At 31.6% G+C, this 17,874-nt stretch overlaps 1 protein-coding gene across 2 annotated transcripts; it reads right to left on the bottom strand.

Annotated features, from left to right (window-relative positions):
- Positions 1-1,033: 1,033 nt before the first annotated feature.
- On the bottom strand, positions 1,034-17,871 carry wdr24 (WD repeat domain 24). 2 transcript variants are annotated; one of them, XM_073830883.1, is made up of 14 exons: positions 17,843-17,871; positions 16,200-16,320; positions 15,924-15,994; positions 15,637-15,744; positions 13,638-13,998; positions 13,321-13,498; positions 11,837-12,261; positions 9,702-9,967; positions 9,292-9,401; positions 9,102-9,202; positions 6,010-6,114; positions 5,596-5,933; positions 3,524-3,708; positions 1,034-1,517 (listed from the first exon to the last, which is right to left on the bottom strand). In XM_073830883.1, exons 4-14 carry the CDS (start codon positions 15,736-15,738, stop codon positions 1,349-1,351), a joined length of 2,340 nt encoding a protein of 779 aa, XP_073686984.1. In that variant the 5' UTR covers positions 15,739-15,744; positions 15,924-15,994; positions 16,200-16,320; positions 17,843-17,871; the 3' UTR covers positions 1,034-1,348. The 2 variants fall into 2 exon arrangements, with proteins under 2 accessions (XP_073686984.1, XP_073686985.1); XM_073830884.1 differs by having other exon boundaries at positions 5,596-5,930.
- Between the last annotated feature and the right edge of the window lie 3 nt (positions 17,872-17,874).

Genomic DNA, 17,874 nt, shown 5'->3' with positions numbered 1-17,874 from the left:
CCACGCCCACTTTTAGCATTTTAAACCTTTCTAAATTTTAAACTTTGTCAAATATTTTGAAAAAATAAAAATAAATGACACTACGTTTAATATTATGTACTGTAACTAATGCAAAGCTAAATCTATTATTTTCGTTTATATATAATCAGCCTACATTAGTTAATACATTAAAATAATTAGCAAATAAATGATATTAAATAAGTTATAATAAATTAATATAATAATTATAATTTAAAATTATATTTTATTTATTTATAAATTGGACCCAAAGTGTGTAAAATTCTCCAAAATTAAATGTATTCATTTTATTTATTTACACAGTGGACCAAATTATGTACAATTCTCCAAAAATGTAGCAAATGATAAAAATGATCCAATATATTATGATAATATTTTAATTAATTTAATTTATATATTTTTAAATAACCCAATACAAATATTTATAATTGTAATGTATAAAACATATTAGTTTTATGTATAAAGTAGACCTAATGTGTGTGAAATTCTCAAACATTTTAGTATTTTTATAATATTTTAATTTAATTTTATATATAATAAAATTAAACGTGTTCAGTTTTTTATTTCCAAAGTGGACCAAATTGTCCCTTAAAGTTTAACAATTTTTTCAAATGATAATAGTTTAATTGATTTAATTTATAGTAAATTATGTGATGTAATAAACATCTACAATAAATTATAATATATATATATATATATATATATATATATAATAACAACATGTATTTATTTATAATTATAATTTATATTTATTTATAAAGTGAACCCCAAAGTGTATAAAATTCTTTTTCCAAATTATAATATTACTATTTAATTTTAATTAATTAACAAAGTAGACCAAATTGTGTAAAATTCTCTACAATTTGAATAGCTTAATAGATATACTTATAATATTTACTTATAATTATAATTTCAAATTAATATTTGATTTATATATAAAGTGGTTACATTTACATCAAGTTCCCAAAAATGTAACTGAAAGTTAGTTTTTGTTTTCACAGACTCAAACAGGTGATTAGTAAAGACTGGCTTTATTGGCAAACACCAGTGTTTCTTTTTAAATAAATCTGATTTCAACACAATGTGTTCTTCATTTACAGTTTTCAAGGTGAATGAATCACATTCCTAAAGCAAGTGCATTTCAGCCACAGTTTATATACATTAGATTGTATTTATAAAACAAAATCTTCAAAAACTAAAAAATAGTTTGGCTGATTGTTTTACCACACATTGAGTGTGTACAGATTCCCTTTGTGTTTGATTATCATCTAATCATTAGTTGAGTAGCAGCCTGGTCGCTCCTCTGGTAGAGAGAGTGTCTGTGTGTTCGTCAGGTGTATTCACACAGGTGTCCACAGCCGGCTGGACAGTGTTTGGACTGTTTGAGCCACTCCATCACATGCTCCAGGTGTCCTCCGTGACTGCAGCCCTGACACCACACAAACAAGCCTTTGACCACGTGATGACACACCGCACACACGCTCGCACACTGGTGGCACCTGGGGACGGATTTAAATACATCAACAAATAATCAATCAATAAATATATTTGACATTTTTCTCTAAATTATAACATTTTTAAATCATTTAGAATGTATTTTTTACACTTGTGAATAAGTGATAATAAATAAATGATAATAAATAAGTTTATAATAAATTATAAAAAAAAAGATATTTAATTACATATTATAATACATATTTTAATAAGATTTTAGCAAATTTTACAAATAATAATAATATTTGATTTTTTTTAAATATATATATATATATATATATATATATAAATTATTAATAAGTGGTAAAATAGTAAATTATAATAAATTATATCTATATTTTTTTGTGTACAATTCTCTAATATTTTAGCTAATTTTCCAGATATATAATAAAATGTACTTATAATTTTTAAATTAATATTTAATTTATTTTCTAAAAATCTCTAAATTCTCTATTTCTCCTAATTATAATATTTTAATTTAATTTAATGTATAATAAAATTGAATGTATTAATTGTATTTATTTATAAAGTGGACCAAATTGTGTAAAATTTAATTCAATTAAATTAATTTATATGTGATATAATAGTGAATTGTAATAAAATCATGTTTATAAAGAATATAAAAATAAATTATTATTATTATATAATTATATAATACAATGTATTTATTTATAATTTAAAATGTATATACTATTTATTTATAAAGTGAACCCAAATTGTGTAAAATTATCTAAAATTGTAGTGATCTTTCAAAATGATATTAATTTTATTTTATTAAATGTATAATAAAATTAAATGTATTTATTTTATTATTTAAAAAATATTTAAAAATATTATATATATATATATATATAAAACACACACACACACACACACACACACACACACACACACACACACACACACACTATACCATTTATTTAATTATAATTTAAAATTAATATACATATTTATTAAGTGAACCTAAAGTGTGTAAAATTCTATTAATTTTTCCAAATTATAATATTTTAATAATAAATTAAATTAAATTAAAAGTGACATTATAGTCCATGAATTGTAATACATTCACAATAAATGTATTAAATAATAGGGATGCACCGATATGAAAATTTTGGCCGATATCAATATCCGATATTAATTTTTCTGTTATGGCCGATGACCGATATTTATCCATATCGATATGTGTTTTTAAAAAATGTTTCTGAGATGATAAAATATTGTACATACTTAATTTCTTCCTTTATTTTCAGAATGTATTTTATTTCCAAATAACAAGGTTACAGGGCTACCATAAAACATAAGTAACCAACTTTTACCACTTATCAAGCATGCCAGTATTCATGGTAACATGTTTTCAGCTTTGTGCACTCCAGTTAAACTCAAATTTGAGGAAAAAGGCTAAATCAAAATATCCAACACATATCCTGACTGTTCGTGCACATTTTTATGTAAATGTAAATGTCCAAACCCTGAAACAAGGTTTCTACCAAGCAAACATAAAAAAAAACAAGTCAATTTTAAGACCCATCTATAAAAATGTTCAAACAAAAATGAGAACTGTGACATAACCGTAATTTAAAAGACATGGTACGATATCGGTTAAAAAATGTAGATATTCATGCCGATATATCGTGCATCCCTATTAAATAATATAAATATTACATCATGAATATTATAACAGTAAATATATTTATTTATAATTAGAATTTAAACAAAACAAAATATAGCTTTTTTGCTATTTTTATATAAACGAATTATAATGAATAACAATATCATAAATTATAACACATTTATAATAATTTATAATTTCAACTTCAAATTTGTAATAAAAAAATTCATTTTAAAAGTTCATAAGGCATGTATATAAGCCTTTCTATAAATATTAAAAGGGAAAAAAAAATAAAAAATCTCCTTTAAACACATTAGATAAAGGACTAAAACTCACATCTTAGTTGATTTTTGACTTGACAAAGCAGAAAAACAAGAAAAAGTTGGGTATTGGAGGTCATACCGGTCACAAATCCAGCCCTTGTTGCTCATTGGTCGCTTGCAGTTGCTGCAGTTGATGTGTAAGGTGGTGGAGGCTTGATTGAGGCACATGATGGCGCCGCACGTGCTCAGTTTGATCACCTCGTTGCTGACGTTCCACAGCTCGAATCGCTGCAGGAGGTCGATGTAGGACATGTACCAGTGCTCCTGAAACACAAACGCACACAGATTAAAGGAGAAGCTCACTTCCAAAACTAAAATTTACAAATAATGTAGTCACCCCGTTGTCATCCAAGATGTTCATGCCTTTCTTTCATCAGTCGTAAAGAAATTATGTTTTCGGAGGGAAGCATTCTAGGATTTCTCTCCATATAGTGGACTTCAATGGTGCCCCTGAGTTTGAACTTCCAAAATGCAGTTTAAATGCAGCTTCAAATGGCTCTAAACGATCCCAGCCGAGGAAGAAGGGTCTTAGCTAGCAAAATAATTGGTTATTTTCTTTAAAAAATTACAATTTATATACTTTTTAACCTCAAATGCTTCTCTTGTCTAGCTTTGCATGAACCAAGTGGCAACCTCCCGCTCTCAATTGAAACCAATACGGAAGTGACTTAAACTGCAATTCATCGACTGGCTGCTAGAGACTGGCTCCAAAAGGGAGTCAATCCCATAGACTTCCCATGTTAAAATGCCCAACTTTACAGCAGAAAAAAATATGTGTACAGCCTGGTACAAAAGGTGGTTATATAGCTAATTTTGCCCTTCCTGTCAACTGTGAGGGGGGTGAATTTTTTATAACTCATCCGTTTAAGTTATATTAAGCCTTAAAGTTCTGCATAATTAAAGGAACACTCCACTTTTTTTGGAAATAGGCTCATTCTACAACTCCCCCCGAGTTAATAAGTTGAGTTTTACCGTTTTGAAATCCATTCAGCCGTTCTCCTGTTCTGGTGATATCACTTTTAGCATAGCTTAGCATAGATCATTGAATCCTATTAGACCAATAGCATTGGTCATTCAGAAATGACCAACGAGTTTCGATATTTGTCCTGTTTAAACTTGACTCTTCTGTAGTTATATCGTTTACGAAGACCGGTGGAAATGCAAAGCTGCGAGTTTCTAGGCTGATGAGATTAGGAACTACACTTCCATTCTGGCGTAATAGTCAAGGAAGTTTGCTGCCGTAATATGGCCGAAGCAGACGCAGTAATATCACGCAGCACATGTGCAAATGCTAAACTAGCTGGGAACTCATTTCTGATAATACTTCGCCTGCTTCGGCCATATTACAGCAGCAAACTTCCTTTTTTGAACGCGATGCTATTGGTCTAATAGGATTCAATTATCTATGCTAAGCTATGCTAAAAGTGATATCGCCAGAACAGGAGAACGGCTGAATGGATTTCAAAACGGTAAAACTCAACTTATTAACTCAGGGGGGAGTTGGAGAATGAGCCTATTTCCAAAAAAAAGTGGAGTGTTCCTTTAAGGGCGTGGCCACTTGAGTGACAGGTGGATTGCCGCTGCTGTCACCACTGTCGCGCACTGTCTTTGCCCATTTTCGAATATCCGGGAGTGACGCACGATGGCGCGATTCCAAGATGGCGACGACTGACTCCCGCCCACTATGAGCTTCAAAAATGCTCTTCAGTAACCTACGGGTGACATCAAGGACACTATGTCCATATTTTTTACAGTCTATGGTGTGAACTATGTGTATTGCGGTTCAATAAAGTTAGGGTATGTCGAATAAGCATTTGAAGTATATTCTTAAAAAGTATATAAATTGTAATTTTGAGGAAGTAACTGATTGTTTCGCTAGATAAGACCCTTCTTCCTCAGCTGGGATCATTTAGAGCCCTTTGAAGCTGCATTTAAACTGCATTTTGGAAGTTCAAACTCAGGGATACCATAGAAGTCCATTATATGGGGAGAAATCTTCAAATGTTAATTTCTTTACGACTGAAGAAAGAAAGACATGAACATCTTGGATGACAAGAGGTGTTAATACATTATCTATAAATGTTTGTTCTGGAAGTGAACTACTCCTTTAAAACATCACGTAAAACATCAAACTGGTGCGGTTTTTCTTACTTGCGTGAGCTCGTCGATCTCCTTACGGATGCGGTCACCCAGTACAATCAGCACAGATACGGCCATCTGCACGTCTCCCTGTTCTGCGTAGTAACACAGCATCTCCTTCACAATGGGGCAGAAGAACTTGGGTGGAAGGTGAGGTGAGAAAAGCAGCTGCGAGACGGAAATGAGACTGAAGGACTCCATGGGAGTCAGGCACGAGCTTTCGGTTTCGCTCCCGCTCACGTGAGGCGACTCGGGCTTCTCCTGCATGGGCTCTGGGGCCGAGGGATGGTCCATGATCTCGTGCCGTAACGGGAACGCCTCCTGAGGGAGCAGGTACTCGGGTTCCTCTGCTGGAGAGAACAGAGACTTTTTGATTGCACTTTTTAAACTTAAACATGTGGGATGTGTTTGGATGTTTTGACTAACCTGCCTGGTTGTCATGCTCCATGCTGTAGAGATCATCGTCGTCCAGTTCAGCATCTCCAAACAGATACTCTGCCTGACCCTCGCTGCCCTCTGTCTCCTCATTTTCTGTACACAGAAATATATCTTTTATTCACAGTTTTAGTGTTTGGAACGATTTCCTGACAGACTTTATGCCTTTTGTGGAACATAATTGATGTTTGAAAGAATATCCAAGTTTCTAAAAGTTGAAAAAGCACCATAAAATATATTTTTTGAGTGAATTATCCCTTCTCTTGCAGATGTTTTAAATTTTTTCTGAGAAACTTTGCATTTGCTTGCAAAACTATTGAGTTCTTTGTGAGTGAAGTTTTGTAGGGGACTGAAATGGTTTTGTTTCTTTGGGAATATGCACAAGTTTTACAAGCGAACACAAAGTTTCTCTGGGAAAAGCAAAGGTTTTGCGAGCAAACGCAAAATTTCTTGTGGTAACATGGAAGTTTTGCAAGTGAAGGCAAAGTTTCTCTGGGAAAGCCAAAGGTATTGGGACTTAATGCAGTTTCTTGTGCAAAAGCAAACGTTTTGCAAGTGAACTTAAAGTTTATCTAGAAAAGGCAAAGGTATTGTGAGCAAATGCAAAGTTTCTTGGGAAAATGTGTTAAGTTTTGTAAGCAAATGCAGCTTTTCTCAGGGGAAACAGAAGTTTTGTGAGCAAATGCAAAGTTTCTCTGGTAAATGCAAAGGTTTGCGAGAAAATGCATTTTCTTGTGAAAAACGAAAAAAAGTTTCTCTGGGAAACAAAGATTTTTGAAAGTTTTTGCGAGCAAATGTAAAGTTTCTTGTGGAAACTTTTTCAAGCAAAAAGTTTCTCTGGGAAACAAAGGTTTTGTAAGCGAACAAAGTTTCTCAAAGAAAGGCAGACGTTTTGCAAGTAAAATCAAAGTTTCTACAAGCAAATGAAAGGTTTCTTAAACACAGGTTTTGCAATTGAACAACTTTTCGTGGAAAAAAGTTGCGAATGAAAGTGAATTTTTTCAGGATTATGCAAAGGTTTTACAGATGAACAAATTTATTGGGAAAAAGCTAAGTTTCTATGGAAAATGTAGGAATTTTAAAGGTCCCATATCGTCAAAATCAAAATTTCCTGGCTTTTTTCATGATAACTAAGGTCTAGGGGCTATCTAACTACCATATGAGTTTCAAAACAGTCAATCCACAGTAAACTGCACACAGCCTGCTTAAAGTAGCTGTTCATTTTCACGAGCAGCTGTGACTTCCGTAACGATGTGACGTCCGATCTACTCATTCACCGCCTTCAGTCACAAACCAACGTCCCACCCTCCTTATGTCAAACCCCCAGACAACAACGCATCCATTCCATTGAGCAACAACAACAGGAAAACAAGTGGAGAAAACCCTGTTCAGTCGATAGATGTCAAGCTACGATCATTACACAGGCTTCAGAACAACGTTAATATAAGAGACCAGCGGCACGTCAACTTCAGCCTCTTTCACACAGCGATTCCGGTAAATACACGGATAATGTGTCCCACGATTTGTTCCGGAATTGTTTAATTTGGTTCATTCACAGTTGTTTTCCGGGATCTGTGCGTGCTTTACACACAAACCATAAAGACATGTGACGTTTGGATGTGAGATGTAATGCGACGCGTACGTTTCACTAAACTGAAACTAACCTGAACAAACTGTGCTTCAGCGCTGATAGTGAGGAGCTGACTCTGCCTGATGATCGCTGCTTCATTCCACTTTGCACGTAACGTTATTTTTCGTTGTGAAGAGTCGCTTGATAACGTGCATCATTACTACAACACTGCCTTTAGGTTCTGGCTTTGGTTCACACAGTTCCCGTAATTTTCCAGAATCAGCGCGCATTGTGAAAGGGGCTTTACTAAAGCAACAGTTATGTAGCTTACTGCATTCGGTGTTTGTAAAAGAAAAAACATTAATGATCATTCTAAAATATCCTGTTGAGTATCAGCTCTCTCTATTGCTCTGAGCTCGCTTACGCTTACAGCATACATGACCGTAGTTACCTGTGATTGGCCTGGTTGTGCGTCACTCAGAAAACAACAGGCCAATCAGAAGAGAGGCTCATGAATATTAATTAGATGGGCCAAAATCGACCTGTTTTTGACAGAGCTCCTAAAAAAGGAGCTGTAAAAATATATTGAGATGGATTTTGGCACTTATACCGCAAATATATATTCTTAAGGACATCAACAAATAAAATAAACCTCCAGAAATGTGTACGATATGGGACCTTTAAAAGCAACTGCAAAATTTCTCAGACAAAGAGAAAGGTTTTGTAAGCCAGCCCAACATTTCTCTGGGAAACAAATTAAGTTTGTTGGACAAATGCAGAAATTTTGCAAGTGAATAAAGTTTCTCTGGGAAACGATTTTGCGAGCAAACGAAGTTTATTGTGGAAACTGAATTTTTTCAAGGAAACAAAGCTTCTCAGGTAAAAGCAAAGGTTTGCAGATGATTGCACATTTTATTGGGAAAAAGCAAAGGTTTTGCAAGTGAAAGCAAAGTTTCTCAAGGAAAGGCAGAAGTTTTTATACCTGCAAGCGCAAGGTCTCTAAGGTTTCTTAGAGAAACACAAAGGTTCTGCGATTACATACGTATATTGGAGAAACTGCAAGAGTTTTGCAAGTGAAAGCAAAGTTTCTCAAGGAAGCACAATGATTTTCGAAGGGCAGAAGTTTTGCAAGCAAAAGAAAAGTTTCTACAAGCAAGTGCAAGGTTTCTTAGAGAAATGGAAAGGTTTTATGAGAGAAAGCAAAGTTCCTCTGGGAAATGCAAGGATTTTAAAAGCAAATGCTAAGGTTCTCTGGTAAAAGGAAAGGTTTTGTAAGAAAACTTAAAGAAACACAAAGGTTTTGCATGTAAAAATTTTCCAGGGAAATGCAAAGGTTTTGTTATCGAAGGCAACATTTCTTGAGGGAATGCAGAAGTTTTGAGAGAGCATGCACAAAGTTTGCTCTGTCAACACAATCTAGCTGACTATAACTTGCTACGTTGCATTTCTCTTTAATTAGTCTCTCATCAGGATGCAGGATGCAGTCCTGTGTGTTTATGTGTCTTTGTCTCACCGTCATTGTTGTTGAGGTTGGTCTCCAGACTGTGGAGGTTGTCCTGTCTGTTTTCTTTGTTTCTCTCATTGAGAGCAGCGCTCATCTCCTTCATACTGAAGCTAGAGTACAGGAAGCAGGTAAAAGACAGAACTGAGCATCAATGAACAATATTAGAGTTAGGTTTCAGAAATTAAAAAATCACACATACCTGTTGACGAGCGGGAGGTTTCCTGATTTATTCAGATTGTGGTTGGTCGACAAGGACGGATTAGCCGGCTCTGAAAACATGATTCGCAGCATCGTCCATGTGGTTGATTCCTGTATAACACACAAACATAAAATTCTAAACAAAAACTCCTGTAAAATCAGAATTATCATACTTTTTTGCAAAATGTATTAATTTAATTTTTCATTTTTTACATTTTTTATTTATTTATTTCAGTTAGTTAACTTGCATATCAGAAATATATATATTTTTTTCTTTTACTTTTTTTTTAAGAAAGAATATCAACAACACAGAACCATGCACATGAAAATGTGTTGTTAAATCACTCAGATATTAACTTCAAATCTCAAGGGGAGACTTCAAGAAGTTCAGCTGACAAATTCCATTTATACCTGTGGTCTGTTGAGTCTCTTGGCGACTTGAGCGTTGTGTTCACAAAGTTCACCGAAGGGTTTCCCACTAAGCAGGTAACTCTTTGCGGTGTTAATGAACCAGTCCATCCCAACGCCGCTGCCCGCTTCGCTCTCAAACACGCTGAGTGCGCTCGACACCTGTGCAAACTGCTCCGTCACATCAGGCTTCTTGAAGAAAAAGATGGGATACCGCCGATCACCGCCCGGGTAGGTTTTACGCCCCACGTCCCCTACAGATTGGGGAGCTATGAAGAAAGACAATGTTCAGATTAGAACTTTTTTTTCCCCCAACAGTTTTCTACAGATAGGACATCAACAACAAAGAACCACAAACATGCAAATGTGTTGTTAAATCATTGAGATACAAACTTAAAATCTTGTAGGTGACAAAAACAGTTCAAAATATAGCTGCAAGCAGCAATTATGGGGCCACGCACTACAGGAGCAAGCATCAGACCAACTGTAGCAATGAGTAATTGATGCCATTTTGAAACGATTTTAGTCCAAATGGCTGAAAAATCATATAAAACTACTAGTAATATAATTTAATGGATTATCACTTTTGAGCAATAGGTGGCGCTGCTACCAAACTGATGTGGCGTGGTCAGTGTAAGGAGACAATGGCACACACAAAGTTTGGCGTCAATATGTCAAAGCTTTGCAGAGATAAAGCCTCAGACGTAGTCTGGCATTATGCCTAAAAAAAAAAAAGCAGTTTTGTCTATCAACATGAAATCCATAACTTTTTGTCAGCCCAGTCTAAAGATGATCTGACTCAATTTTGGTTTCAACAAATATAAAAATGGCGGACATAATGGCATAATTGGTATGTATGCTGTCGGTATGACCCAAGGAATATTTTGAGATATTGAGTTTCATTACAACAGGCTAATGCAATAAAAATCACTTTTGACCAATAGGCGGCGCTGTTACCAAATTGATGTGGCGTGGTCAATATGAGGTGACATACATACCATTCTCGAAAACGTTTGGTGTTAATATCTCAAAGCTTTGCAGAGAAACAGGCTCTGCAAATTCAACAAATTCGTTGATGTGTTAAATGAAAACCATTTCATATATTGACACGAAATCCATAACTTTTTGCTAGCATCGTCTGAAGATGATCCAAGACAAAGTTGGTAAAAAAATTGGAGCAGTGGTCTAGGAGGAGTTCGAAAAAGTAGGTTTTGGACATTCTGCATTCGGCCAATTTTGGCATAATTGGTATCAATGTTCTTGGCATGACCCAAGGAATATATTGAGATTACAATAGGCCAATTTAATCTTATTTTATTAGCATGTTTTGAAATGTCTTCATAACTATGCCCTCAAACTTTTTGAGTACTGTCAGGGCACGGTGCTGAAGACACGTACCTAGTTTCGTAACGATACATAACAATACATAGTATGGGTCAAAATTATGGATTTTTCTTTTATGCCAAAAATCATTAGGATATTAAGTAAAAATCATGTTCCATGAAGATATTTAGTTAATTTTCCTACCGTAAATATATCAAAACCTAATTTTTGATTAGTAATATGCATTGCTAAGAACTTCAAAGGTGATTTTCTCAATATTTTGAATTTTTTTGCACCCTCAGATTCCAGATTTTCAAATAGTTGTGTCTCGACCAAATATTGTCCTATCCTAACAAACCAAACCATCAATGGAAAGCTTATTTATTCAGCTTTCAGATTATGTATAAATCTTATTTTTTTTTTATTTTATTTACTGGTTTTGTGGTCCCAGGTCACAAATAACTTTCCTTCTAGACTCTACAATTCAAAAGTTATTAGAATAAACATGAGTGAAATTTTGGACAAGTGGTGGCGCTAGAGAGTTTGACTTAGAGACTCCAAACTTGCTATAGTTAATGTTGAGACTGTCCTCTATCTGTGTGCCAAATTTCATAACTTTCCCGCAAGCGGTTCTATGGGCGGCAATAGACTCAAGAGTGGAAGAAAAAACAGAAGTAGAAGAAATCTAACAGATACAAGATACTAAATATTAAAGCTTATCAATATTTGAGAAGTTGCATGGAAACCAATGCACTTCAATTTAGCCCAAAACACAAAAATAGGAGGGTTTACTGCAGTTCATTTGTGTCACTCACCAGTCATCAGACTCTCTTTAGCAGCAAACGCCAGGTCACCAAACAGCCCGAAACAGAGTCCCTCAGGATTGGCGCGGTCGACCGGTCTGCTGGCATCTTTAAACATGTGCTGGTACAGTGTACTGTCCTTGGAGCCTGACAGCAGGTAGTAGGGGTCGTGCTGGTTCCGCCACACTATTCCTGTGGTCACGTCTTTGTGCTCCTCGAAGGTGGCGAAGGGGATAAACGGCCGGCGGACGTCCCACACGTAGATGTTGTGGTCCACCATCATGGAGCAGGTGGCCAGGTGATATCGGCGCTCCGGACGCCACTTCACCCTGGCCACTGATGCTATGGTCTGAACACAGTAGATTTCTTTCACGCGGTTCGTCGACATGTCCCAGACTTTTACCATCTTGTCACGTCCACCTGTGGCGAGCCAACCCCTACAAGACAGAGAAAAGCGTTATATATACAAAATAGAGTCAAAGAGGTTGAGGTTAAAATGCAGGTAAACCCGCTAAAATTAGGTAAAAATATATTTTTAAGTTTGCTTTTGAGTATTAAGTAGAAGTTTTTGTTTTTAAGAAATTATATAAAATTTTATTTATTTTGGTTTTATTAATCATTAATTAGAATTTGTTGTTATTATTATTATTAATTTTATTTTACATTTTATTATTATTATTATTATTATTAATTCCTTCATTTTTATTTCCACTTTAAGTTTAGAATTTTATTTTAAAAGTTACAAAAATGTAAAAATTTTAATTGTAAATAATAATGAAAATATTTTTTATTAATAATAGTTCATTTATAATAATAATAATTATTATTATTATTATAGATTTTTTTTTTGAACTTTTTTTAAAATGTTCACTTTTATTGTTTTTGAAATCACTATTTATAGAATTTTATTATTATTATTATTATTATTATTATTTCCTTTTCATTAATCTTCCTTTTTTAATTTTCACTTTTTTCTTAAGTCATTATTTAACTTTGTACTATAATAGTAATAATTATTATTTAACCTTTTAAACTGTTTTACTTTTATTTGACGTCACTATTAATAATTTTAAATATTATTTTTGTATCATTATTATTACTATTATTTATTATAAATAATACTAATGATATAATAATTATTATTATTATTGTTAATATAAATACAAAAAATCTAAACATTTCGATTTCACTTAATCTTCCTTTTTTAATTTTCACTATTTATTTTTTTTTACTTTAAATTTACTAATTTACTAATTATTGTTGTAATAGTAAAATTGTAATCTTTAACCTTTTATTAAATCTTCATTATATAGAATTATATTTATTATTATTATCATTTCCCTTCCCTCTGTTTTTATCTTCCTATTTTCATTTTACTGCTGACCTGTAAAGCACTTTGTACATATTAAAAGGTGCTATTCAAATAAAAATGTTATTGTTGAAATAAAAAAAATGTACTATTATTATTATTATTATTATTAGTTTAGTTCACACACCTGTCCTCAAGGTGCCAGTCACAGCAGAAGACAGGTCCGGTGTGCGCAGTAAACATTCTCTCGTATCGGTCGGGTCTGCGGATGTCCCACAGCTGCACGTTTCCATTCTCAAACGAGGCGGCGAATGTAAAATAATCTTTTATACTGAACTGCACATCTCTCACACTCTCAGACTGACCTGCAAAACACACATTGTGTACAGTCTGTTTATAGCATCAGATTTAGAGTCTAAATGTGCTTTTCAAATTAAAGTGCATTGAAAATAGTGCTGATGTTGTGGTAAAGTCAGAGATGCACATCTGCACGTTTGTACGTACCAGAAAAGGTGCTGACGCTCTCCTTCTTCCGCAGGTCAAAACACTTCATGAACCCGTCCTGAGAGCCGGACAGCAGCATGTTGACCTCAGTAGGGTGAAAGCAGACTTTATTGACTGTGCGCTTGTGTTCAGTGAACAGCTGTTCCTGTTTGTTACGGCACGGCCGCGCCAGATTCCACGTCACCACGGCTCCGTTTGTGGCGGCGGTGGCCAGCAGGTTCTCCTCCATCTGATGCCACATGACGTCCGCACAGCTGAAGTTCAGAGAGGGTTTGCGTCCCACACGTAGGTTGAGTCGCTCTACGAAACCCTCTTCCTCCAGACCATATATCTTGAAAATATTTCGCCCGGCAACCACCACCTGAAACATGCCGCGATTAAATTAACTGTATCTAATGACAGACTGAATATGTGACCCTGGACCACAAAATCAGTCATAAGGGTCAATTTTATGAAATTGAGATTTATACATCATCTGAAAGCTGAATAAATTATATTTACACTAATGTATGGCTTGTTAGGATACAACAATATTTAATAATAATAAATATAAATAATATTTTTTTTAATTTTAGATTTATATACTTATTAGGGCTGGGACACGATTAATCGCGATTAATCGTGTCCCAGCCCTAATACTTATATATCATATTATTTATATTATATATCTATCTTAAAATATTATTATTCATTAAATAATAATCACATAAATTACAAATATATATTATACACACAGTAAAATATTTCATAAATTAATAATAATAATAAATATAGATAATAATAAATGAATTCATTTAAAAACACACACACACATATATATATATATATATATATATATATATATTCATTTACATATAATCACACACATAGTAACATATAACATAATTTAATAATAATAAATATGAATAATATAAATTAATTTAATTTAAAAATATATATATATAAATAAATTAAATATTTAAAATATTATTAATTCATTGATATATGAAATTTATATTTATGTGTATATATTCATTTACATATTATTAAATATACATAGTAAAATAATACATGAATTAATAATAATAAATTAATAAATAATAATAAATTAATTGAATAATAATAATAAAATTGTATATATTAAATATTTTAAATATAACTAATTAAAAATAATTAATTAATTAATATTAATTTATATAATTTTTATATATAACTATATATATATATATAACATTTTAATATATATTTTTATATTATATATATTTATATTTATATTATTATTTATATTATTAAGTTATTATTAACATATATATATATATATATATATATATATATATATATATATATATAATATATATATATTTTATATAAATCATTAATAATATTTTAAATATTTAAATAAATTTAGATATATTTATTTACAATATTATTGATTAATGACTTACATATATATATAATAATCACATAACTTCATAAATTATTATATTCTGTGCACTTAAATTCTACATTCATTAATAATAAATTAATAACAATAAATATAAATAACCATGAATTAATAAATTATACACATTAAAATATTTAAATTATTTTGCCTGGCAAACACCACCTGAAATACCTAGAAATAGTATTTTGAAAGGAAATATTTAATAATTGACCATTTATTATGTAATTATTATTAATTGATATTAGATTGATAAAATTTTAATATTAATTTACATCGTTAATCATTATAATTTACTAAAATATATAAGTTTATGGTAATAAATAATAATAAATTAATAATAATAAATATAAATAATAGGAAACTGATTTAATAATAAATTATACAATTGTAAATATTGCTGAATTTGATCAAAAAAATTATATAAAAGTGAATTTAATATAAATATAATACATAAATTATGTAAAAGTTATTGTAATAATCATTTTGATTATGTAAACCATCACAAAAAAAAAAAAAAAAAAAAAAAAACGGTGTCTTTGACTTGTGTTATGAATACAATTTTCATCTCATTTTCACCTGCGTAGCATCCCGACACACGCTGATGGCGTTGGCAGGTGCATCCAGGTGGCAAAACATGGTACGGCCATTGATGGTGCTGACCCTGGTCATCTTCTCCATCTCAAGCTGCAAAACCAAAAACAAGAAAGTAAAATAGATGGAGGACATTAAGAAAGAGATGAGAGAGATGAAATAGACTCTGCTGCAGTTCCTTCTCAGGCCGGCCAGCAGGTGGAGGACAGACTCATCAATATCACAAATAAATGTAAAAACATACAGGAATGAAGAGAAAGATTCACACTTACGCTTTGTGTTCAAAGCCTGCTCTTTTACACTTAAAATAACCTTTAACTTTCTCATTCACTGACACCAAAACCTATGGGAAAATAAGGCCAGAATCAGCAAAGACATTCCATTAATGTGTTTATTTTACAACAAATATAAATAATTGATCAAATTATTCATTACAGACCATATTTGAATGAGTAGATATTTGGATGCTTTTTTTTTTCAAATAGTTTAGTTGAATAATAACAAATATTAATGCTACTGCAACACAATTCAGTTTTTCAGCATCTCACCGTCTGTTTCTCCCTCACAGCTCAAAATAAAAATGACACCTTGCGTGACAGTCAGAGCGTGACGTCACGCACACGTTCACGAGATCACGGTTAACATCTTCATATGGAATTACACACCCATCTGCAAAACAGAAACAAGGCAGCAATATTAATAATACAACGGGACATCAGACAGCAATACATATTAGCAAAAAAAGAAAGAAAAGAGAGAAAAAAGACAAAAATAGAAAAAAAAAGGAAGTGTAAAACTGATTTTATATTGTACAATTAGCTGCTGCTTAATACAAAGTCTAGTATTTTTGAACTTTTATATAAAGCATATAATCTGAAGTATTATTAATTATTACATAATCTATATATATATTAGTAGTAGTATTAAAAAGGTATTATCCTATTTATTATTACAGTGCATGTTGTATTTGATTGCTGTCGGCCTGCAATTTCACTTTTTTATATTTAAAATATTATTCATTAATTTACATATTAATAATCATATAAATTACAAATATTAATCACTCAAGTGTAAAACATTTAAAATAAATAAATTTTTAAAAAAATTCTACCAACTGAAACATAAAAGTTAACTGTCTCTAATGACATTACCCCAAAATAGTATTTTGAATATTAATATTTATTATCAACATTGAATTATTACTTACTGATATGAGTAATTGACCACTTGGATATTAATTTACTTATTAATAATCATATAACTTAAATATTAAAATATTAAAATTGTAAAAAATAATAACAATAAATATTTTTTAAAAATCAAATTAAAATATTTAAAATATTTTGCCTAGCAAACACCACTGGGAATATGTTTTGATCAATCACAAGTTAACCTATCTTATTTAAAAAGGACCCAAAAACAGTGTTTTAAAAGTGAATATTTATTATTAATTCATTATATAATTATTAATAAATAATATTAATCATTGACTGATTAAATTAATAATATATATATTAAAATAGATAGATATTATCATAATTGTTATTACAGTGTGTGTTGAATAGCACCCAAAAACAGTATTTTTAAAGTGAATATTTATTATTAATAATTAATAATATAATTAATAATTTATATTAATTATTGACTGATTAAATTAATAAAGAAACACATTAAATTAATCATATATATATATATATATATATATATATATATATATATTACAAATGGATAGACATTATCATAATTGTTATTACAGTGCATGCATTTTCACTGCAAATATTATATATAGATATATATAGAAATATTACTTTCTTATTAACATTAAGAAAATGAGCGGAGTGTTTTGTCTGTGTTATTGTTGTGTGTTAAAGTAATTGATTTTCTGTAAGTGTTTTTAACCATTTATGTTCACCTTAAGCACACTAACCGATTGGTCCTTCGAGATTATAAAAATGCAATACATTTTGCAACACAGTGAAACTACAGCTGTATGCCTAGAATATACTGTAAGTTAATGTTTGATAACTCGCAGCAGTCACTTGTCACAAAAAAGTGGCTATAATATTATAAAAAACACCTCAGTACAGCAGTCATAACTCATGCCAAGCGAGTCAGTAATACAGCTTTCGAATATGAATGTCGAACTATAATATGATTTTAGATATTAGCGAAATAACCGCGCAGAACTTACCCTTTTAAAAACAAATGTGTCCGTTCACGAGA

This window comes from Garra rufa, chromosome 24 (assembly GCF_049309525.1).
Source record: "Garra rufa chromosome 24, GarRuf1.0, whole genome shotgun sequence".
In the NCBI taxonomy this organism is placed as follows: domain Eukaryota; kingdom Metazoa; phylum Chordata; class Actinopteri; order Cypriniformes; family Cyprinidae; genus Garra; species Garra rufa.
Note: the sequence above shows the minus strand (reverse complement) of the source record. Positions and strands in the feature narration are given on the sequence as shown.